This window comes from Myotis davidii, unplaced genomic scaffold (genome assembly GCF_000327345.1).
Source record: "Myotis davidii unplaced genomic scaffold, ASM32734v1 scaffold273, whole genome shotgun sequence".
NCBI lineage: Eukaryota > Metazoa > Chordata > Mammalia > Chiroptera > Vespertilionidae > Myotis > Myotis davidii.
Window position 1 is genome coordinate 2,176,127 of NW_006286263.1, and position 25,582 is coordinate 2,201,708.

At 40.0% G+C, this 25,582-nt stretch overlaps 1 protein-coding gene across 1 annotated transcript in view; it reads right to left on the reverse strand.

Annotated features, from left to right (window-relative positions):
• Positions 1–25,582, reverse strand: part of LOC102765176 (fibrous sheath-interacting protein 2-like) — a 91,224-nt gene that overhangs the window by 6,179 nt on the left and 59,463 nt on the right. Inside the window, exons 2-7 of the mRNA XM_015560040.1 lie at positions 16,937–17,062; positions 12,730–12,891; positions 11,518–11,607; positions 10,111–10,250; positions 8,367–8,508; positions 7,563–7,673 (exon numbers count right to left, since the gene is read on the reverse strand). Coding sequence (XP_015415526.1) covers positions 7,563–7,673; positions 8,367–8,508; positions 10,111–10,247 — 390 coding nt within the window. The 5' untranslated portion in view covers positions 10,248–10,250; positions 11,518–11,607; positions 12,730–12,891; positions 16,937–17,062. The remainder of the gene's footprint in view (positions 1–7,562; positions 7,674–8,366; positions 8,509–10,110; positions 10,251–11,517; positions 11,608–12,729; positions 12,892–16,936; positions 17,063–25,582) is intronic.

The following is a 25,582-nucleotide window of genomic DNA, read 5'->3' on the forward strand; positions in this document are numbered from 1 at the left end:
AAAATAATCCAGTCAGAGAAAGATAAATATCACATGATCTCACTCATTTGTGGAATATAGAGAACTACATAGACTGATGAACAGGGACAGATCCAAAGACAGAGAAACAGCAATCAGACTATCAACCCCCAGAGGGAAAGTAGGGGAGGGTGGGGGTAAGGGGAAGAGATCAACCAAAGGACTTGTATGCATGCATATAAACCAAACCAATGGACATGGACAACAGCGGGATGAGAACATGAGTGGGGGAGGGGGCAGGTTGGGGGTTAATGGGAGGGATGAGGACACATTTGTAATACCTTAACTAATAATAATAATAATAATAATAATAAATTAAAAAAAAGAAAGAGAGAAGACCCAAATAAATGAAATAGAACAAAATTGGAGAAATAACCACTGACACCACAGAAATACAAAGGATTGTTAGAAAATACTATGAACAACTATATGCCAACAAGCTGGACAATGTGGATGAAGTAGACAAATTCCTAGTAAAATACAGTATCCCAAAACTGAATCAGGAAGAATCAGAAAACGTGAATAGGCCAATCACAACTGATGAAACAGAAGCAGTAATCATAAAACACCCAGAAAACAAAAGCCTAGGTCCGGACAGCTTCACAGCGGAGTTTTACCAAAGATTCAAAGAACTAATACTCCTATATTACTAATATAGAACTAATACAGCAGCAGTTCTTAATTCAAAGAATTAATACACCTATACTCCTCAAACTATTTCAAAAAATCCAAGAGGAAGGAACACTTCCAAACTCTTTTTATGAGGCCAGCATTATCCTAATTCCAAACCCAGATAGAAAGAAAGAAAGAATTACAGGCCAATATCCCTAATGAACATAGATGCTAAAATCTTCAACAAAATATTAGCGAATCTGATCTAGCAATATATTTAAAAGAGCATACACTATGACCAAGTGGAGTTTATTCCAGAGATGCAGGCTGGTAAAATATTCACAAATTAATAAATGTGATACATCACATAAACAGGTTGAAAGACAAAGATCACATGATCAGCCCTAACCGGTTTGGCTCAATGGATAGAGCGTTGGCCTGCGGACTAAAAGGTCCCAGGTTCGATTCCGGTCAAGGGCATGTACCTTGGTTGCGGGCACATACCCAGTGGGGAGTGTGCAGGAGGCAGCTGATTGATGTTTCTCTCTCATCGATGTTTCTAACTCTCTATCCCTCTCCCTTCGTCTCCGTAAAAACATCAATAAAATATATTATTTAAAAAATAGATATCAATAGATACAGAAAAAGCATTCGACAAAATTCAACACCCATTTTTGATAAAAACTCTCAGCAAAGTTTGAAGAGAGAGAGCATATTTCAACATGATAAAGGCCATATATGACAAACCTACAGCAAACATCATACTCAATGGGCAAAACTAAAACCATTTCCCCTAAGAACAGGAACAATACAGGGATATCCGCTTTCACCATTCTTACTCAATATAGTATTGGAAGTCATAGCCAAAGAGATCAGACAAGAAGAAATAAAAGGCATCTAAACTGGGAAGAAGGAAGTAAAACTCTCATTATCTGCAGATGACATAATGTTGTACATAGAAAACCCTAAAGACTCCACCCTAAAACTACTACATTTAGTAAGTGAATTTGGCAATGTAGCAGGGTACAAAATCAATACCCAAAAATCTATGGCTTTTTTATACACCAATAATGAATTACCAGAAAGAGAAACTAATCAAACAATCCCATTTACCATTGCAACAAAAAAAAATGAAGATACTTAGGAATAAACTTAACCAAGAAAGCAAAGACCTGAACTCTGAAAACTTCAGGATGTTGAAAAAAGAGATAGAAGAAGATATAAACAAGTGGAAGAATATTCTGTGTTCATGGATTGGTAGAATTAACATCATTAAAATGTCCATACTAACTTAGGCAATCTATAAATTCAGTGCAATCCCTATTAAAATACCAATAGTATATTTCACAGATCCAGTCAACAAATACTCCAAAAATTTATATGGAATCAGAAAAGATACTGCATAGCTGCAGCAATTTTGAGAAAGAAAAACAAAGTTGGAGGAATCACAATACCAGATTTCAAGTTATACTACAAAACCACCATAATCAAAACTGCCTGGTACTGCCACAAGAACAGGCATATATAGATCAATGGAACACAACAGAGACCCCAGAAATTGACCCAAGCCACTATGCTCAATTAACATTTGACAAATGAGGCAAGAGCATATAATGGAGTCAAGAGAATTTCTTCAATAAGTTGTGTTGGGAAATAGGACAGATACATGCAAAAAAATTAAACTAGACCACCAACTTACACCATACAAAAGGATAAACTCAAAATTGATAAAAGACTTAAGTATAAGTCATGAAACCATATATATCCTAAGAGAAATCATAGGCAGTAAACATCTCTTGTAGCAATATGTTTACAGATGCATCTCCTAGAGCAAAAGAAACTAAGGAAAAAATAAACAAATGGGACAACATCAAAATAAAAATATTCTGTACTGCAAAAGAAGCCAACAAAACGAAAAGGGAGCCCACTGTATGGGAGAACATATTTTGCAATGATATATATAATAAAGGGTTAATATCCAAAATATATAAGGGACTCATACAACTTAACAAAAGGAAGACAAACAATCCAATTAGAGAATGGGCAAAGGACCTATAGACACTTCTCCAAAGCGGATCTGCAGATGGCCAAGAGACATATGGAAAAATGCTCAAAGTCACTGATCATCAGAGAGATGCATATCAAAATGACAATGAAGTATCACCTCACACACCTGTCAGAATGGCTATCATCAACAAATCAACAAATCACAAGTGCTGGTGAGGATGTGGAGAAAAGGGAACCCTAGTATACTGCAGGTGGGAATGCAGACTGGTATAGCCATTATGGAAAACAGTATGGAGTTTCCTCAAAAAATTAAATATGGAACTGCCAATTGACCCAGTGATCTCACTTCTAGGAATACATCCTAAGAAAACTGAAACACCAATATAGCAAATGTGTGCACCCCTATGTTCATAGCAGCACAATTTACAATAGCTGAGATCTGGAAACAGCCCAAAAGCCCATCAGTAGATGAGTGGATAAAAAAGCTGTGGTGCATTTATACCATGGAATACTCTGCAGCAGTAAAAAAGAAGAATCTCTTACTCTTTGAGATAACATGGAGGGGCCTGGAGAGTATCATGCTAAGTGAAATAAGTCAGTCAGAGAAAGACAAGTATCACATGATCTCACTCATATATGGAATCTAAGTAACAAAATAAACTGATGAAGGGAGTGTATCCAGAGACATGGAAATTTCTGCACTCGGGGGGTCCCTCAGCCCAGCCTTTGCCCTCTCCCAATCTGGGAGCCCTCAGGGGATGTCTGACTGACGGCTTAGGCCCACTCCCCACCAGAAAAGGAAACAGAGGCAAGCAATTTGTCAGAGAAAGAATTCAGAACAATGGTTATAAGGACACTGAAAAGGATGGAAGACAAATTCAACAACATGTGTAAGAATCAAGAGGACATGAAGAAGAACTGATAGTAAATAATGACACAGCCACAATAAAGAACACAATGGAAAGTTTCAGCAGATTAGAAGAAGCTGAGGACTGCATCAGTGAGTTAGAATACAAGGTAGAAAAAAAACCATCCAAGCACAGCAGCAACTGGAAAGAACTTAAAAAGCAGGAAGAGAGCCTAAGGGAACTTTGGGACAACACAAAATGAAACAACATCTGCATAATAGGGTTGCCAAAAGGAGGGGAAGATGAGTAAGGAATACAAAACCTGTTTGAAGAAATAATGAAAACTTCCCTGATGTTGAGAAGAAAAAAGCCACACAATTCCAAGAAGCACAAAAAATCCTAAACAAGATAAACACAAAAAGACCCACACCAAGGCACATCATAATTAAATTGGGAAACATCAATGACAAAGTAAGAATCTTAAAGGCTGCAGAGAGAGACACAAAGTTACCTACAAGGGAACTCCCACTAGAATATCAACTGATTTCTCAACAGAAACACATCAGGCCAGAAGGAAATTGGATGAAATATATAAAGTGATGCAAAGCAAGGGACTGAATCCAAGAATACTATACCCTGCAAGGCTATCATTCAAAATTGAAGGTGAAATCAGGAGCTTCATAGACAAAAAAGGGCTAAGGGAGTTTATTACCACCAAGCCAGCAATGCAAGAAATGCTAAAGAGACTGCTGTAAAAAGAAGAAATAGAAAGGGAAGAAGGAACACAGGCATAAAGAATAAAAATGGCGACTAACAAGTACCTATCAATAATAACCTTAAACGTAAATGGATTAAGTGTTCCAATCAAAAGACATAGAGAAGCTGAATGGATAAGGAAACATGACCCATATATTTGCTGCCTACAAGAGACCCACCTTAGAACAAAGGACTCACACAGACTGATAGTGAAGGGACAGAAAAAAAATTTTCAGGCGAATGGAAATGAGATAAAAGTTAGGGTAGCAATACTTATATTTGACAAAATATACCTCATAGTGAAGGCCATAACAAAAGATAAGGAGAGCCACTTCATAATACTAAAGAAATTCAACAAGAGGATATAACTCTGGTAAACATATATGCACTCAATACAGGAGCACACAAATACATAAAAAAAAAACTTCTGGAGGATATCAAAGGAGAGATCGACAGTAATACAATCATAGTGGGGGACTTTAATACCCCACTGACACCACTGGATAAATTCTCTAATCAAAAAATCAGCAAATAAACAGCAATCCTAAATGACTCACTAGATCAGATTGACTTAATTGACATCTTCAGAACATTTCACCCCAAAGCTACAGAAAACACATTCTTCTCAAGTCCACACAAGACATTTTCAAAGATAGGCCATATATTAGGACACAGGCAATCTCTTCAAATTCAGGAAGATAGAAATCATATTTTAAAAATGGGCATAAGGCCTGAATATACATTTCTCCCAAGAGGACATACAAATGGCCAAGAGACACACAAAAAAAATGCTCAAAGTCACAAATCATCAGAGATATGTGAATTAAAACCACAATGAGATATCACCTCGCACCAGTCAGAATGGCTATCATAAAGATTATTTTTTTAACTCTAATTCAAGCCGATACTTTGGAGTTATAAGATATATAAAGTCAAATCTGAAAGAAAAGATATAAAAATATTGATACACATACAAATGAATTGAAAGGTTCTTACAGTAAAACATGTTGTAAAAAAGACAATTTAGAATAACTCTATTGGAAATATCAATGCTTCAAATAGCTCCACCATTAATATACCTTAAGCAGTCTTTAGTGTTACCATGCCTTCCATTAGTGGTCATGTCTAATGGATACTTCCTGTGCCAGAATTTACCCATTGTACTGGTTGCCACTAATGTTGGCTAGGACTCACTGAACAGAAATTAGCATCAGGATAAATTAAGGGGAAACCTGGGGCATTCTGTTGCTCTCCAAAACGAAGATTTTTCAGAGATGTCTGGAAGCAAAAAAAAAAAAAAAGCTAACTTGGAGAGAACTCCCACTAAAAAAAGTGGTAACAAATTGAATATTAAAAAATAATAATTACAAAAAATTGGAATGAGCTGAGTTTGCCATCTAAGCAGTGAGTTCCTAATAATACTACAAAGTACATGTGACAAAAGTATCTTTTCCATACATATTTGAATTTCCAATATTAAAAAATTTGTTATATAGCAGTATATATCAATGTATAACCAAATTATGTAAAGCTTACACTTAGTCTAGGTATGTCAAAAATAAGTTACCTAAGATGATTATCCTATACTAGAGGCCCGGTGCACAAAATTTGTGTACTAGGGGTGAGGGCCCTCAGCCCAACCTGAGTCCTCTCGCAGTCTGGGAGCCCTTGGGGGGTGTCTAGCTGACAGCTTAGACCACTCCCCCTGGGGAGCAGGCTTAAGCCAACAGTTGGACATCCTAAGCACTGTCGCAGAGGTGGGAGAGGCTCCTGCCACTGCTACTGCACTCACCAGCATAAGCCTGGCTTTTGGTTAAAAGGGTAATATGCAAATAAACTGAATGGCGGAATGACACTACGATGCTCAATGCAGGAGCTGCCCCCGGTCGTCAGTGCGCGCCCACAGGGGGAGCGCTGCTCAGCCAGAAGCCGGGCTCGCAGCTGGCGAGCACCTGTGAGCACAGCAGCAGTGGCAGGAGCCTCTCCCACCTCCACAACAGTGCTAAAGATGTCCGACTGACAGGGCAGCGGGCCTAAACCATCAGTCGGACATCCCCTGAGGGTTCCAGGACTGCGAGAGGGCACAGGCTTGGCTGAGGGACCACCCCCCTCGAGTGAATTTCACCGGGCCTCTAATTTACAATGTTAGACCAACATTTATTGATATGGCATGTTGCCATTGTTATTTAAAAAAGTAATCTACATACCCTGGCTGGTTTGGCTCATTGGATAGAGCATCAGCTGGCAGACTAAAGGGTCTTAGGTTCAATTCCAGTGAAGGACATGTACCTCAGCTGTAGGCTTGATCCCAATGCAGGAGGCAACCAATTGATGTGTCTCTCTAACATCGATGTGTCTGTCTCTCCCCCTCTACTCTCTCTCGAAAGAAATGTAAAAATATCCTCAGGTGAGGATTAATAAAGGATAAAAATAAATAAAGCAATCAACACAACAGCCTAAGAGGTATACTAACATAATTTATTTATTTATTGGAATATTCAAATATTCAGAGAAATATTATGTTTGTGTGTGTGTGTACACAAGTTAATAGGGTGGTGCTGGGATTACAAATGATTTATCTTTCTCTTTAAACAGATTTATACTCTAAATCCTAAAATATTATATATTATTTAAAATTAAAAGCACTTACTCTAAAATTAACTGGTGGGTAAAAATTGAAAATTTTTCCAAGAAATTCTGATTCTAAGAAAAAATCAGTTATATCATTTTTCTATAAGAATTACAAGTATAGTTTATGGTGTGAAATAAAATCAAAAGTAGTTACTATATATATAAAAGGCTAAGCAACCATCCAACCATCCAACCGTCCAACCAATAGCAATGACACACACTGACCACCAAGGGGCAGACACTCCTACCGGTAGTATGATGTGCACTGACCACCAGGGGGCAGATGCTCAACACAGGAGCTGCTGAGCCTGCAGGCCAGGCTGAGGGACCCCACCTGCCAGAGGGACCCTTCTCACTCCACAGACGCCCTTCGAGCCACAGCACTACCTCAGGTGCAGCCGGGTGGGGAGGGACCGTGGGAGGTTGGCTCCAGGGTGTGTCCAGTCCGTCTGGCCGAGTCCCGCTCCACCAGCCACCTTCTGATTAATTTCCTTTCAATGTGCACAAATCCGTGCATGGAAGCAGTAGTTTCAAATAATAAGGCAGGACTTTTTCATTATGGTCAAAATATAACACATATCATTTAGGGGAACCAATCCATTGTCATCTTGTATAGGGTACTTTCAAAAATCCAAACTAACAAAAGCTTCTCCTCTAACAGCCCATATTAGAGGTGAAAGTTAAATCTACCTTTTTGTCACCCTCTCCTCTATTTCTGCGCCGTTGTATCTCTAGCCCAGCTTCTTTCTGAACACCTTCTGCAGACTTTGTCAGAAGTAGCATCTCTTTTTTCTTCCATTCCTGAAGAGCACAGTGTTACTGTGATTAGTGTTTACAGTAATCCCTTGTATTTTGTCACCACCAACAAGCAAATTAGAACAAGTCAAGAGCCTAACAGAAATCAGATCAAGTGTAGTGGAAGTCAAACATTGGCTTTTGAATGGGCTTCTTTCCTTCCTGCACTCCTACTAGGAATGCTAAATTTTTTTTTTTTAATATATTTATTTATTGATTTCAGAGAGGAAGGGAGAAGGAGAGAGATAGAATCATCAATGATGAGAGAGAATCATTGATTGGCTGCCTCCTGCACACCCCACACTGAGGATGGAGCCTGCAACTCAGGCATGTGCCCTTGGCCAGAATCGAACCTGGGACCCTTCAGTCCGCAGGCCGACGCTCTATCCACTGAGCCAAGCCGGCCAGGGCTAGGAATGCTAAATTTAAAAAGATATCCCCCTTACACTGAAAGCGATCAGGGAGTTAAATGGTGCCTGGTAACTTCCACAATCCTCTCCTTAAGAGCAGATATAATTTGTGGTGTCAGCCTCATTATTTTATGTAACAACTTGTATATCATAGCTGTGAAGAAAGATTAATGTGGGTAAATTACTTAGACTTGAAATGACTTCAAGAAATATTATAGACAACTAAAATTATTTTCAAATAAAACACTAGGCACAATCTTTCTCTTAATATTTTAAATGTATCTCTCACCTCTTCAAATTTTCTACGAAGAATATGTTTTCTTCTTGTTTGTTCCTGCTGTCGTCTTTTTTCTCTTTCCAACCAGAGGAGGCGCTGCTCTTCTCTTGTACGTCCACATTGATCTAATTTCATACTTATCTTATCCAAATAACTAAATAAAAGTGCAAATGCAAGTAAAGATGAATTGCATGTTTCCCTTATAGTGGCATCAGCTGCTTTGACACACCCAGACCACCTCATTACTTAGTCTTATTTCTTGCACTATAAGAATTTTCAGTTTTTCTCTCAGTTCTGTTCATGGATTTGTAAGCCAGCTCTCACCATGCTTTGTCATACAGATCTCTCTACCATGTCAGTATTTGTTCTTATGGCCAAGACAGTGGTAAAATGTGGAGCAGATTCCTTCAAAATATTTTGCGCAGTCCTAGCCATTTTGGCTCAGTGGACAGAGTGTCAGCCTGCAGACTGAAGGGTCATGGGTTCTATTTCAGTCAAGAGCAAGTACCTCAGTTGCAGGCTCAATCCTGGGCCCTCATGTGGGAGACAACCAAACGATGTCTCTCTCACATTGATGTTTCTCTCTCTGTCTCTCCCCACTTACTTGCACTCTCTGAAAATCAATAGAGAAAATAACCTTGGTTGAAGATTAACAACAAAAACACAAAAATACATTTTGCACAGTAATTATTCATAATTCAGTGAGTTTGCAAAGAAGGCTGGAATAACTGAAAATTTAATTTCAAATCTAGAAAGAAAAAAAAAAGGTTGAATTTCCGAAGAAAAAGATGTATCCTGGGTCCCCAGTGACTTATAGAACCTTAAACAAATCTTCCATCTATAATTCAGGTCTCTGCTATGTCAATATGCTTATGGAACTACCACAAAATGGACCCACAGAATATAAAAGTCAGGCTGTGCAGCCCAATCCGTCACCTTAATGAAGGATGAAAGAGGAGGAGGAGAAAACGATAATATCCCTAAGATATGGGCTTGACCATGAAATGGTTATGGTTGACCATGAGCAGGTAATATCTGAAGAGCTTACACATTTTCTTTTGGAGACAATGCATCTCTACATTGGCATTAGATATAGTTTAGACAAACCTCTATTTTTGACTTTGCATGAACTTCCTTAAATTTAATGCTGTCAACCCTTAAAGAGGAATCATAAAAAGCAACTGCTGCCCTGGCCAGTCTGGCTCGGTGGATAGAGCATCAGCCTGTGGACTAAAGGGCCCCAGGTTCGATTCCGGTCAAGGGCATGTACGTTGGTTGTGGGCACATCCCCAGTAGAGGGGGTACAGGAGGGAGCTGATAGATGTTTCTCTCTCATCGATGTTTCTACCTCTCTCTCTCTCTCTCCCTCCCTCTCTGTAAAAAATCAATAAAATATATTTAAAAAATAAAAAGAAGCAACTGCTAAAGGCCAGTGCTAAAAGATTGTTTTCCTCCATTTGCAACAACAGGAAGGATTTTGGATCTCATTTGTCCTTTACTTATCAGTTTGGATTACCTCTTGTATTCCCAGAAATCCTGTCGTCTCTGGTGGAATTTGCTCTTCCTTCCCTTGACACCCAAGTTCCCAATTTCTGTATCTCTTGTTCTCCCTTCCTCTCTATACTTAGGTCAATAGTGGAATTAAATAGTGTCTAGTACATTTTTAAAAATTCCTAGCTCCAATTCTTTCTAGTATTTTTCCAACTTATTTGAGTCTACAATCTATACATAAAATATGCATTCACTTCCATCTTACCTGGGCATTTCTAATGGCTCCTGGTCCTTAAAAGGTTGGGTCTCCTCCCATAAGAACCAATTTTGGAATTGTGCATCATCAGGAAGTCCATGTAGTTGATTGTTTAGTTGTAGTTTATTTATTTGTTTTGCAAGCATTCCCTATTTTAAAAAGTGTGCATCATATAAATGCATATATCTGTATGTGTGTGTATTTATACATATATATCTTTTTAAAATTTGCAGAAATGAATTGTCCTTTGACATACCTTTTTATAGTTAGTGTTTAGTAAACTTCTTGTATTTTCTAAATAACTAAGTCAGTTTAACTGCATTTAAATCTATTTTGAATCCATTACAGACATGGGTAACTGAATCAAAGTAAAAATGTATCTCTCTAAAACTTAAAAGTAAATATCTCATTGTACATTTCTATCCATTCTGAAAAAAATTAAATGAAAGTATGGAAGAAGGGCAAGAGAAACTCTAGACACAGAGGGGGAAATATAGAACACTTAAAGGTAAAGGTAAGTTATTCTCATTTCTATACCACCATCTCACTGTAGAACATAAATTTGTAAAAGTACACATGCACATACCTTTCTTGACCCTAAAATCCAAATTCACTCATGGGCATGTGTTTGCATGACACACACACACACTAACTTTGAGTCAAAAATTGAAAGGAGCCTGGCCAATGTGGCTCAGTCGCTTGGCTGTTGCCCCATGCACTGAGAGGTTTCTGGTTCCATTCTGGTCAAAGCATTCCCCTCATGGCACATGTCCGGGTTTCAGGCTCAGTTCCCATAGCGGACAGGCAGGAGGCAGCCACTCCATGTTGAGCTCTCATATCAATGTTTCTCTCTCTTAAAAAAATCAATATAACTATTCTTTTATTAAATAAAAATTTTAAAATTGAAAAGAAGTCACTATTCATACTCACTCTCTCTACCTCTAATCATTTCACTTTACCTTTAATATAATTTTTTACTGGATGAACACAGCTGCATGTGCTTAAGTACAAACACAGTGTATATGTTCTTGAGTCACCTGTAGGACATTATAACTATTCACACTGTTACTCTCCTATTACTCAAGCTAACTTTGGTTCCGGTTTAAAAATCTTGCTGCCACAATAGATTATTCCTATTGGCCCCAACTCAGATAAAAGAAACACACTGGATTAGCAATTTAGTTACTAAATTATACCCAACTACCACTGACATATTAATAGATGGCCTGGTCCCTTTCCATTTCTTGGCCCAATAAAACAACCTCAAATTCTTCTTTATTCCTGCTCTAAATTTTCATTTGGAAAAAATAGTCTGTCATAATCAAAGGTAAAAGTATTACGAGAAAATACTTTTAATACAAGTAAACCTTTCTTTCAAACTTTACGTAAGAAAACAAATTTAACTATTTAACTTACTTGTTCTTTTATGTAGTGCCTTTCGAAGTCTAATTTCAGACTTGTAAGATATTGCCTATACTTGTTAAACTCAGTCAAGTTACATATAACCTAAAAAACAAAAACAATAACAAAAAATATAAGTATAAACATTTAAAAATCACAGCAATCACTTTCTGAAGGAAAAATATTAATAATATGCAATTTGATAGCATTTTGGTATCAAGAGTAATAAATTGCTAACAATTTTATAAGTAGTCGCTCTCTACAATTGTTAAACAACAGGACATATCTAAGTCTCATTACTTTTTTAAAATATGATTTATGAATTTAGTACACATAATAGGAGTTAATAGAATAAAATGCCTATCTATATATATAAAAACCTAATATGCTAAGTATCCAACCAATTGGTCGACCATTTGGTCGACCCCTTGATCAGTTGCTATTACACACACTGACCACCAGGGGGCAGACACTCCAACCAATCAGTTAGCTTGCTGCTGGAATCCCGCCAACTGGGACTGGGCAAGACGGGCCAGGCATGCCCTGGAGCCAAACTCCCGTGGTCCCTCCCCAACCTCTAAGATATTTCTTCTAATTAATGTCCTTTCAATGTGCATGAATTCATGCACCAGGCCTCTAGTGTAATAATAATTACATATTCAATACATATTAGGATATAAAATTATTCTTATGTTTTATCAAGACTGTATCAGGCTAATATTGCTGTGTTCCTAATTTTTTTTTCTTTTTAAAAAATATGGAAAGCTTCATGGATTTGCATGTCATCTTTACACAGGGGCCATGCTGATCTCTGTATCATTTCAATTTTAGTATATGTGCTGCCAAAGTAAGTACCCGTGTTCTTATTTTGTCTCGAGTTCTTAAAAATTTCATAAGACATAATCCTTGACAAGCATACAAAATCATTGGAGACAGAGAAAGAGAACTGTAATACAGTCAGAAAATTATTTTTATATCCTCAAATTACTTGGTTAATCACCTTTTGATATTATAAACAAGAAAGGTGGAAGAGGTAGTATCATTTAGAAATGCAATTGTTGTCTGATTTTCCCTTGACCCAAAATACTAAGTAATTTATAGAATTTCTCATTAAGTATCACCAAGTTAAAAGTGAAACCCCACCCCCATCCCAATGAGGTATAAAAGCCAACTTATATCAAGTCTTGGAAGTCTTCAATGATTAAAAGGAAGTAATCTTCGACCCACTTCATTATTGCGGGTGATGTAGCCTCCTTTCTTTAATCTCCTCCGGATATCTTCACGTGAATGGTATGCTCTTAAATGAGGATCATGAAGACTATTATATTGGTTGTCCAAAAGTGGACAATAAGAATCAGTCAGGTTAAAACCATAAGAAGGTTGAAAAAGCTGCAAACACAGATTTAAAAAGATGAAAAACGGAAATTTTGAAAATAACTAGAATGTTCATTCAAAATAAAGCATGCAAGAAGAATTTGACATGGGGAAAACCAGCAACAGAAAGATTTGGATTGGGTAATGCTTATCGCTTATTCCTACCCGCCCCCTCCCCCCCACACACACACACACCTGACCTGAATTATTCTAAAAACCCACCCTCACTCAATTCCTCCACTGATCTCCATCAGTTTCTACCCCTGAGCCAGAGAGAAAGGAAGAAAGGAAATGAAAGAGACTAGGATAAAATGTGTTTTAATGGATAAAGCTAATGCTAAGTTCTCCATTTCTTCCCTCCCTCTTCTAGGTCAAGGCACTGCATTCAAAGTATAAAGAGATAATATTAACTATGACTGTTATATCTCAATAATCTAAAAATGAAGAAATTAGAAAATCTTTTTTGAAGATTCATGGAAACAAGTTTATCAAATAATAATAGAAGTAAAGCTCAGATGTTAAAGATGATGGATTAAAGGGTTATTGTGTCTTGTGATCTTATCTAACATAAGAAATCAAACAATCTCTGAGTGCTATAATCAGGGAAAAAATCAAGACCTGGATTTTAAAGTTTAATATATTGAACCAGTTAAGAAGGATATTGATAGGAATTGAGATTTCTCCATATGTGAAAGACCAAATACAACCTTGTGCAATAGCCATTAATATTTAAAAGAAAAAAAATATCAGCTAATAGTCATGTTTCTATATGTGTTATTTTGCAGGGGTGGGGAAACCTTATCTGCCAAGGGTCATTTGGATATTTATAATATCATTTGTGGGCCATACAAAATGATCAATTTAAAAATTAGCCTGCTATATTTGTCAAACATTTAATTAACTCACCCCTAATGCCTTGGCAGGGCCAGACCAAATGATTTTCAGGGCCTTATAGGGCCCATGGGCCGAATGGTCCCCACCACTGTTTTAGAGGAAATAGCTGTTATTTAATCTCAGTTGTAAATGAAAACATTACCAAGTTGGGGCTTTTTTTGTTGGTTGGTTGGTTGGTTTTTTTGGTGTGAATTCTTAGTCTAATTTTTAATAGCAGGATGGTGTTAATATATTAAGCAAGAACCTGTGAAAGGGAAAAAGTATAGGACAGAAGTAGATGTGGACTTTGTCCTAGTGTCTTTACATTATTTTTGTTTTTGTTTATGTGTTTTTGCTCAGGAAAACAGAAGTTTTAGTCTAAAGTAACATCAAAGCAGGAACTGGCCCAAGTGAAAGGTGACTGGAATGTGTGGGGATGTGGCAAACCTGAGAGCACCTATCTTGTTTGCAGGCCCGATTCAATGTACAAGACTCCACAGTCCTGACCTGTCTGCAGGGACCTGTGTTGCTCTGTCTGGCAGAAGCCATGTCAGTCATGTTCTGATCACTCAGCAGCCTGGATGGGTGGGGTCCTAAAAGAACTCCCTTAATGTAGGTGGGAGGATGCTTCATATGTGGGCAAAGGGGATTGGTGGGAACTGATAGGATGCTAGCTTTCTTTTCCATTTAAAGCTTCCTTGGAAAGTTTCTGTTTTCAGCTTGAAGCCCAGGCTTTAACCCTTCCAAGGGGCCTAAATCATAAAGTGCAATCATTCCTTAATTGTCAGTGCTTCCCTGAGAAGGAAGAGAATGGAATTTTGGGGGGCAATGTCTTGAATTCAGTGAAGCCAGATATGAAGCAACCAACAGTCAGGAGTCCAGGTCTGTCTGACTGTTTCTTTTAGAGGATGACATTTAGCTGTCAAATTCTTTTAGATAGTGACTTTAGTTGTGATGAGATGTTTCTCAAGATCAAACCTGGGCTACTTGACCTATAAACAAAGAACACCTTTTAAACAAATCTATTCATGCCCTACCTGGTTTGACTCAGTGGATAGAGCTTTGGCCCATGGACTGAAAGGTCCTTGGTTCGATTCTGGTTACAGATTAGATCCCCAGGCGTGTGAAGGAGGCAACCAATTGATCTGTCTCTCTTACATTACAGTAGGTCCTTAGGTTACGTGGGAGATATTTTCGCTGTAAGTTGGAACCCACCTACATAAGCACCTGTGTCACTCACCTGGAACATATACACAGCAGTAATGAAGTGAAACAGTAAAAAAAGTTTAAAAGAAAGATAACAATTCCTGACCTTTACTTGTGGTAAATAAATAATAAAAAACATAAAGCACATATGTACATACGTCGAAATGACGGAATTTTTTTATATATATAAATAAATGGGAGATGGCGACATAACCACAAAACAATGTACCTCGAATCCAACGTAACCCGAGGACTGCCTGTATTTCTCTCTCTGTGCCTCTCCCCCTCCCTTCCACTCTCTCTGAAAATCAATGGGAAAATATCCTCAGGTGAGGATTAACAAAAAATTCATTCATTGGAGCCAGGATAATCCTGTTTGTCAATTAAAATAACTGGTTTGTGTCCCTTTGGAAAAAAAAGAAACACACTAAAAGTGTAAATATAAAGCATTATTCATTGAGGAACTTATACTAAAAGAAAAGGAAAGCTCTCACAAACTCAGTCTTCAAGGAAATTGCTTGGTGCCAAATTATAATTGAATGAAGACAGTTTGGGGAAAACGAACATAATAAGAATAGAGAGAACATTTTTTTAAAAGTAGTTGACAAGCGAATTAATAGTTGACAGAAAATGGTAACACAACAAATAATATATTTGAGGAAGCAGACAAAAGAAAGAAGGCAAAATTTAAACACAAGAGAAGTAGTATAGGTGGCAAGCATGTAGGAAAGCTAGTTTCTGTGAATGTGACCCAGTTAAATTGTGTGAGGTAGGCATGTTTTTAGTCAGCTTGCTCTATCCTAGAAAAACAGATTTGTTTTTAAAAACAAATATTTTCCAGAAGCAAAACTTGCTTTAAGAAATCATGTTTACTTGGCAAGTATCAAATACCTACTCATTTCTGACATCACAGAGAGTAGAAGGGTAAGGGGGTCTCATGGAATTCTTCCTTGTAGAATTTTTGGCTCTGTTAATCAAAGAAACCATTCAAAAAGAATGTCCTCCACCTCCTTCATGGATAGTGTTTGACTCAGGACTGGGTAGGTTTCAGGGTGGGAGTAGTCTTGAGAACTAAAAACAAGAAAGTGTTTGAGGGAAGTATACACTATAACCCAGTATGAGTTAAGTTATAAAACTGTAATTACAGAATTATAGTGTTGAGTAAAATTATACAAACAAGGGCAATGCAAATTCTAAGGAAATATAAGCTCGCTGGGGGCTATGATAGTTCAGAAAAAAAATCTTGAAAGATGGCTGAAGTTCACAGACTGAGGAGAAGAGGGAAGGGTACACCAGGTTTGGGGGTTAGGTGAGGAAAGGCACAGAAGCATTACATGGTATGTGAGAGGAGGTATGAAAGACCCCAACTGGAGGAAGCAGAGGTTCTGAGTGGGAGTAAAGACTGGACAGGAAGGTTGGGGGAAATCATGGAGTGTCTCCCGGGAGGCAGAGCTTTCTTCCATTAAAGTGAAGTTTAAGTACCTAAGCATGTTAACTCACTTCAATTCCATTTTTTCCTCACTGTTGTGTATGAGATAGAATTTCTCTCAAAACAAAATCATAGAGAAGTTTCTATAATGAGAGTTTTGTCCAATTTATTATTGGTTAAAATCATAACATAATTAAATGCCGGCCAACACCAATAATTTTCCACCTTTGAACCAAACATATTTATTTCTAAGTAAATAAAATCTCACTAAATATATTTTGTGTTGTTACAAAGAAAAGTTAATATGCTTCCAAAACTTGAGAGAACTAAGAATAATACCTGTCCATCCCATGATTCTGTGCAAGCCAGACTAAATGAAGTTGATTGGCATGAATCCTAAACAATACCTTGGTTTACATGTGGGTTTGAGTTGATTTTTTTTTTCTGTGAATGTTAATGCAAATTCCCTTAATGGAATTTGTATAATGTAGCACTTGACTTTAAAAGCAAGTAGAAATGGGCAAAGTCAACCAATGTCATGACAAAAATTACCGTTTTATTTAACTTCGTTGTATAGTATAAATTATTGCTCCCAGGGATCACAGGCAGCTTGACCTCAAGAGGCAGATCCAGTAGTGCAGCCACTCCACTGCCAGGGAAATGTGCTTTGTGCTCACCCTGTCGGGAACAAAGGAGAGTTTTGTCTTTCCTTTTAGGCTTTATTTCCTTAGTTCAAGCCTATCTACCCCTAGTTTAACCAAAGGAAGCAAAGGGTCATACAGTCAGGATTAAAGGGGCCTGACCTGCCAGACAGCCCTGAAGACCTGGTCTGTCACCAGCCAGGTGCTGCTCCCCACTGCACTGCATGAAGGTACCTCAAGCACCATAGTTACACCCATGGTACCTGTCTGTGGCTCTCTTTGCCCTGCCCCACAGGAAAACAGGGCCTCTTGCCACTCACAGCTCCACACTGTTGGCGGTTGTTGTCCAGGCTGCTAGAGTTCTTTCTGGTGGTGGCAACGCTGTTAGCCTTGGAGTAGGTGCTGAGGTACTGCTCCATAGTAGCCCTAGGCTCCTGCTCTTCTCGTCCCTTGTCCTGACAGCCCAGAATTCCCAGTACCCCTTTGTCCCACTGTCTCAGAGTTCCAAGTTGGAATGTGGGGGCCCCAAAGGGCAGAGCCCTCAGAGGCTGTCCCCTCTTACTTGAAGCTTGAGCACCCAAAGTTGGGGAAACCAGTGTTGGGGCCTGATCTAAGAGGCCCACAGTTGAAATAAAATTTCTCTGAAACCAACAGTCAAACCAAACCCAAAATCACAACGTATAACACTTTGTTGGCACAAAGCTAGCTAATTTCTTCTAGCCTCCAAGGAGCTATGGTTCCAGAAAAAGAAAACTCCAGTAGTGATTGTACCAACCATTCCAGGGCCAGAGGCCTGGCTTTCCACCTGTCCCCTCTTAGACACTATGACCACACCTTTCCCAGGCTCCTGCAACCACTTCCCACTCCAGGTCTCAATGACGTTCTTTTGACCCTTGTTTCTCATCCAGTTCATCTGACTGCTACCATTTATCCTTCCTGATCCTTTGGTGTCCACTCTCACCTCTCTTGCTTTAAGCTCTCAACTTATAATCCAAAAGTTTAAAAATTAAAAGTTAAAGTAATGTCACATTCAAAGGGCTCAACAACATATATTCATTCATGTTACCAAATAAGAACAGGCAACACTTAAGAGTTAAGGACTGTTTCTACCCTGCTTTGCTCCATAACAATTACTGCTCTCAGCTACAGAGCTCAGGCCCTCTCTTCCTGGCACAGCTACTTCCTCCAAAGGCTGATCTACCAAGCATGCCCACTCCTTTCCTGGGTCTCAAGTTAAGCTTAAGTGGTAGGTTGTTAATATCATAATAATTGGTTTAATTGTCTGATACACATACATGCTTTCAAATGTTTTTATGGGGGTGGTATAGCATAAAGTCAGTGAATGTTAACTTCTAATCAAAGCTGGATCTGAAATTCTTTTCCAAGATAATGTCCTTAATAGGGAAATTCAATTGATTATTCTAATTCACAGCATCCACTCCCTAAAATAAGAAATATCTCCATTCATTTATTCAATAAACATATATTGTATGATTGCTTTCCTTTTCCTCAATTTTCAGCCTTCCTCTGCTCCCTCCTTCTCTCTCTCTCTCTAAAAAAAAAAAAAAAAAAAAAAAAAAAGCCAAAATGGAAATAACCTTGGTAAAATGAAGTCAAGCAGACATGGTTTTGAACCCTAACTCTGGATGTGAATTCCTTTTTCTCTGTCTCTAAAATATTCTCCCCTATAAAACAGGAAAAACAATGTCTTCCTTTCAAGAAAATTTCTGTGAAAATATGTGTAAAGAACAGACCTAATTATTTGATATTTAACAGATCCTCAATGAACAGTAATTATTCAGTTTAAAAGCCTACAATATTTCCCCAAAATCACTAACATCTAGCACCTCTGTTTTCACCAGTTACATTTTAGAAATCGTTATGCATAAAATATTATGGACTTTATTTTTCACCTTTAATCACATTTAACAATATATGTAAAATAATACTAAATGACCTTAAAATCCAAGTTTCAACTTGATCGTCATTCCCCTTTGCCTAATCTTTCAACAGCTCCCCACTACAGTTAATATAAAACCTAAATTCATCACCATGGCATTCAAAAGGATACAGAATCTGGTTCCTGCCTCTCTACAACCTAATCTCACATCACACTTCCTCTTAGTAAGCTCTGGCCACATTGCTCAGTGTGTTGAATACGCATGTTCTTTCCCACATTAAAGACTTTGCATTTGCTGTCCTCTTCACCTACACCAATCCATTCTTCCATCCCATGGCCAGCTTCTACCCATACTTCCTGTTTCGACCCAGATGTCATTTCCACGTAAGCCTTCTCTGACAATCATCCCTGTAAAGGTCCTAGTCTCCCATTCTTCCCTTTATGTGCTCTTCTCAGCAGTTCACTTTCTGTTTCTTTTTTAAGACCTATTTTCCCCCACTGGAAGGTTAACTACAAGAGAGTATTAAAATGACTCAGGTTTAACATCAAAATTACAACTACACTACAGAACAACCATCATTCAGAACCACCTGAAATCAAGATGAATGAAAGTCCTATAACTATGAAATTAAAGAAGAAGCCACAACCCTAGCTGGTTTGGCTCAGTAGATAGAGCGTCGGCCCATGGGCTAAGGGTCTTGTTTCCATTCTGTTCAAAGGCACATACCTTGATTGCAGGCTCGATCCCTAGCCCCTCCACCCCTGATTGTGGTGCAGCAGAAGGCAACCAATTGATGTATCTTTCTCACATCAATGTTCTCTCTCTCTCTCTCTCTCTCTCTCTCTCTCTCTCTCTCTTTCTCTCTCTACCCCCCCCCCTTCCCCTCTTTCTCAGGCCTCACTTCCACTCTCTCTAAAGGTCAATGGAGAAATATCCTCAGATGAGGATTAACAATAACAACAAAAAAGAAGCCATATCAAGACTGGTAGAAGGGGAGGAAGCATGGATGGGCTGGTGGTGGATAAAAATAAAAAGGTATACCTTGACTGTGGGGGTCACCCCTGAGGAGCGAGGAGTCCCAGGCAGGAAAGTCTCCTTAACTTCTGACTATAAAAAAAAAAAAGGTGGAAATTGAGGCTGAAGGAGGTTGAGCTCCAGTGCAGGGTCAACAACTTGAAAGGCACCAGAGATGTATGGGGAGGAACTGAATTGTTTGGCATCAGGATGAAAGCTAAAGGGGCAGGTTGTTTGTAGACAGAGGTGCTGGCAGAAGCCATTGTTCCTTCGATGAGCCCTTCCCCACAGAGCCAGAGACCCCATAAACTTGTCTCCCACTGTTTGACCCACCCTGGTGATTCCCTGAGCCCCGGCCCTACCCAACTTTGGGTCCCACTCAAGCTGTGTCCAGTGGCTTTATGAGAGGAAAGGCCTATCTTGGCTCATGCTTCAGATTTTTCTTAAATCTCTCAAACAAGCAGCATCTGGCCTCAGCCAGAGGCTTGCTGAATGACCCCGGACCCAGCAGCAGCCAGCCTTGGTTGCCTGCTTGGCCTCAAGTGAGCATCTCCAAGCCCAACACAAGAAGCGGCCATCTACAGATCGCTTTGTAGTTTATGCCTAGTGACCCAGGGTAGAACACAGGCAGTGGCTGATCTTGGCCTATGCCTCCAGGGAGGCCCCAGAGCCAGCATATCCAGTAGACAGCTTTAGACCAAGTTGAAGCAACACCACCCAACCACCCCCTAAGTGATACTCAAGGGCAGACTCAGCAGGTACTTGAGCCCTGCTGAAGTAGGTCCTGCTCTATGCAGTGGGTCTCTGCACAGCCGATCCTCCAAGGTTGTTGAAGGTTGGTGGTTAGCGGTCACAGCCAGTCCTTGCAGCTAGTCCTTGCCTCAGCCTGGGTAAATCCCTCCCACTGAAGTGCCAACAGCAAACAAGACTCAACTACAGCCTGGTTAGTATGGTTCAGTGGTTGAGCTTGGACCTATGAACAACGAGGTCACAGTTTGATTCCCAGTCAGGGATATGCCCTGGTTGTGGGCTCAACCCCCAATACGGGGCATGTAAAGGCAGCCGATCAATGATTCTCTCTCTCATCATTGATGTTTCTATCTCCCTTTCCCTCTCCCTTCCTCTCTCTGAAATAAATAAAAACATATTTTAAAAAAAGATTCAACTATAACAGGAGGGTGTATAGCCCACATGGGGGCACGCCTCCAGGGCCTTACTGGGGTGATTGGGGAGGCTGTGCCACTGGACCCAACAGGACACCTACTACATTAGGCCATGCTGCCAACCCTAGGACACATAGCAGCTCTATCTAATACATAGAAACAAATACATGGGAGGCAGCCAAAATGAGGAGACAAAGAAACATGGCCCAAATGAAACAACAGAACAAAATTCCAGTAAAGAACTAAACAAAATGGAGATAAGCAATCTACTAGATACAGAGTTCAAAACACTGGTTATAAGGATGCTCAAAGAACTAACTGAGAACCACAACAGCACAAAAAGAACCAGTTAGAAATAAAAGCTAGAACCAAGATGGCGGCATAAGGTATACACTTGTACATGCTGTCCCCCACAACCACAACAAAACTACAACTAAAAGACAAAACGGCTATCATCCAGAACCATGGGAAAGCTGGTTGAGAGGAAGTTCTACAACTAGAAGGAAAGAAAAAAGTGCATTGAGACTGGGTAGAAAGTGCGGAGGCACACGAAACAGGCTGGTAACTGGGTGCACTGTTTTTTTTTCAACTGGAAGGGAGATACAAGCTCTAGACTGCTCTGAACTCATTTCTGGCAAGACTCTAGGGACCCAGACTCCTACGGGGAGAAACTGGACTGTCTGAAATCAGGTCAGAAAGTGAGGGTGGCTTTCTTGCAGAACTGCTCACAGGGATCATTGTTACTGTGGGGGCACGGGACTCGCACAGAGACACAGAGACCCGGAGATGCGGAGATGGCTGACTAACAGCCATTGCTGTTTGCTCCACCCTGATAATTCCCTGAGACCCCACCCCATCCAATTTATAACCCCACCCAAGCTGTGCACAGTGGCTTTTGCATATGAATCGCCTGTCCTTTCACAGCCTAACCTAACAAACTGCAGCTGGGTCAGAGAGCTCCAAAACTTCCAAACCCCAAACAAAGAGGAGAAATCTGCAGATCTCACAGTAGCTCCTGCTGGGTGGACTCACACATTGGTTGAATTTGCACCTCCTTGGAGATCCAGGAGATCCACCCTGATAATTCCCTGAGACCCCACCCCATCCAATTTATAACCCCACCCAAGCTGTGCACAGTGGCTTTTGCATATGAATCGCCTGTCCTTTCACAGCCTAACCTAACAAACTGCAGCTGGGTCAGAGAGCTCCAAAACTTCCAAACCCCAAACAAAGAGGAGAAATCTGAAGATCTTGCTGTAGCTCCTGCTGGGCGAACTCACACAGTGGCTGACTTTGCACCTCTTCGGAGATCCAGGAGCCAATGTACCCAGTGGTCAGATACCAGATTTCAACTCCTCACATCCATAAGTGACACACTCAAGAAGCAGACTCAGTGGGCACCAAAGCCCCCCTGAAGCAAGTCCTGCCCCTAAGGGTGTCTCCAGCACAGCATTTCTTCCATGATAGATACAGCAGGTCCTTGCAGTCAATTGGTCTGGAAGTCAATTCCTCCTACAACAATCAAGGCTAAACTACAACAAGACTGTGCACCCTGCCCACAATGGGGTGCACCAAGAGGGTCCACCTGAGGTAATTGGGGAGGCTGAGCCACTGGGCCCAATAGGACACCTACCACACAAAGGCATCTATCAATACAGGGAAGCAGCCAAAATGCAGAGACAAAGAAACATGTCACAAATGAAAGAAATGGAGGAAAGCAAACTACTGGATATAGAGTTCAAAACCACAGTTATAAGGTTACTCAAGAATCTTCTACAAACCTTCGAGAAACTTAGTGTGACCTCCAAGAAATGTAGTGAGACCTTCAAGGATCTTAATGAGAATGCCAAAAAAAAAATGGGAAAAAAAAACAGTAAGAAATTAAGCATGCACTGACTGAAATAAAGAATTAATTATATCCAGAGATCCAACAGCAGACTAGAGGATCCCAAGAATCAAGTCAAAGATTTGAAATACAAGGAAGCAAAAAACACCCAACTGGAAGAGCAAAAAGAAAAAAGAATTATATCCAGAGATCCAACAGCAGACTAGAGGATCCCAAGAATCAAGTCAAAGATTTGAAATACAAGGAAGCAAAAAACACCCATCCGGAAAAGAAAAAAGAATCCAAAAATATGAAGATAGTGTAAGGAGCCTCTGGGACAGCTTCAAACGTACCAACATCCGAATTATGGGGGTGCCAGAAGAAGAGAGGGAGCCAGATATTGAAAGCCTCTTAGAAGAAATAATGACAGAAAACTTCCCCTATCTGATGAAAGTAATAGATTTACAAGTCCAGAAAGTGAAGAGAACCCCAAATAAGAGGAATCCAAAGAGGACCACACCAAGACACATCATAATTAAAATGCCAAGGGCAAAAGACAAAGAGAGAATCTTGAAAGCAGCAAGAGAAAAACAGTTAGTTACCTACAAGGGAGTACCCATACAACTGTCAGCTGATTTCTCAAAAGAAACCATGCAGGCTAGAAGGGAGTGGCAAGAAATATTCAAAGTGAAAAAGAGCAAGAACCTACAACCAAGATTACTCTACCCAACAAAGCTATTGTGTAGAAATGAGTCAAATAAAGAGCTTCACAGACAAGAAAAAGCTAAAGGAGTTCATCATCACCAAACCAGGATTATATGAGATGCTGAAGGGTATGCTTTAAGAAGGGGAAGAAGAAGGAAAATGTAAATATAAAAATTATGAACAGAAGAATGACAACAAATACGTATCTATCAACAAGTGAATCTTAAAATTAAGTCAATAAAAAAATCTGATGGACAGAATAAACTGGTGAATATAATAGAAGCAGGGGCATAGAAAGGGAGTGGACTAACTATTCTTGGGGGGGAAAGGGGTGGGGGTGCGGGAAGAGATTGGACAAAAATCTTACACCTATGGATGAGGACAGTGGCAGGGGGTAAGGGCATGGAGTGGGGTGGGAACCAGGTGGAGGGGAGCTATGGGGGGATAAAAGAGGAACATCTGTTATAATCTGAACAATAAAGATTTATGTAAAAGAAAGAAAGAAAAGCTAACTGAAATAAAGAATAATTTACAGAAAAATGACAGTAGAGTCAATGAAGCTGAGAATCAAGTCAGTGATGTGAAATATAAGGAAGAAAAAAACACCCAATCAGAAGAGCAAAAAGAAAAAAGAATCCAAAACAATGAGGATACTGTAAGGAGCCTTTGGGATAACTTCAAGCATACCAACATTTGCATCATGAGGTTGCCAAAAGGAGAAGAAAAACAGCAATAAATTGAAAACTTTTTTGAAAAAATAATGACAGAAAACTTCCCTAACTTGGTGGAAAAAAAAAACACAAACAAACAAACAAAAAACACACATACAAGTCCAGAAAGCACAGAGAGTCCTAAACAAGATGAACTCAAAAAGGCTCACACTAAGACATATTATAAGTAATAAAGAGCTAATATGCAAATGGTCATCACACCCTCATGCTGTCACGCTGTAATGGCTCAGACACTCAACACTGGAGAGAGAGAAATGGGGACCAGCCAGGCACAAATGAGCTCACAAGAGAGGAATGGGGACCAATCAGGCTGGGGACCAGCCAGGTTGCAGCCCGGAGAGGGACAATCTGCACGCCTCACAGTCCCTGTGGTCCTGGGAGCCAGTGGCCCAGGAGAGGGACAACCCATCCGCTCTACCATCCCGGGCACCAGTGGCTGCATCTGCACCTGCAGCCCAGGAGTGAGACAAGCTGCTTGCCCTGCAGTCCCGGGCTCCTGCAGCTGCAGCCTGGGCAAAGCCACCCACTCACGGTCTCCTGTGGCTGTTGTTGGCCGGGCAAAGCTGGCCCAGGACCTGGGTGCCTGCAGCCAGCCAGAGAGAGGGAAGCCCGGGTGTCGGGTGCCTGCGGCCAGCCAGAGGAGGGAATCCTGGGTCACAGGTGAGACAGAGGTGGTTAGGGGCAATCAGGCCAGCAGGGGAGAAATTAGGGGCAATCAGGCCAGTAGGGGACCAGTTAGAGGCAATCAGGCAGCAGGTAGAGGTGGATAGGGGCGATCAGGCAGGCAGGAAGGTGAGCAATTAGGAGCCAGCAGACCCAGATTGCGAGAGACAGTCGTACATCCCCCGAGGGGTCCTGGATTGGAGAGGTTGCAGGCCTGGCTGAGGGACTCCCCTCCCCCATGCACAAATTTTGTGCACCAGGCCTCTAGTATTATAAATAAAATGCAAAAGAGTAAAGAAAAACAAATAATCAAAAAAGCAGCAAGAGAAAAGTAGTTGGTTACCTACAAGGGAGTGTCCATATGACTGTCAGCTGATTTATCAACAGAAACTTTGCAGGCCAAAAGGGAGTGGCAAGAAATATTCAAAGTCAAATCCCCTCTCGTATTACCTACAACAATCAAAGCTTAACTACAACAAGACTGCGCACAAAGACCACTAGGGGTTGCACCAAGAAAGTATAAAAAATGCGGAGCGAAAGAAACAGGGAGCAGAT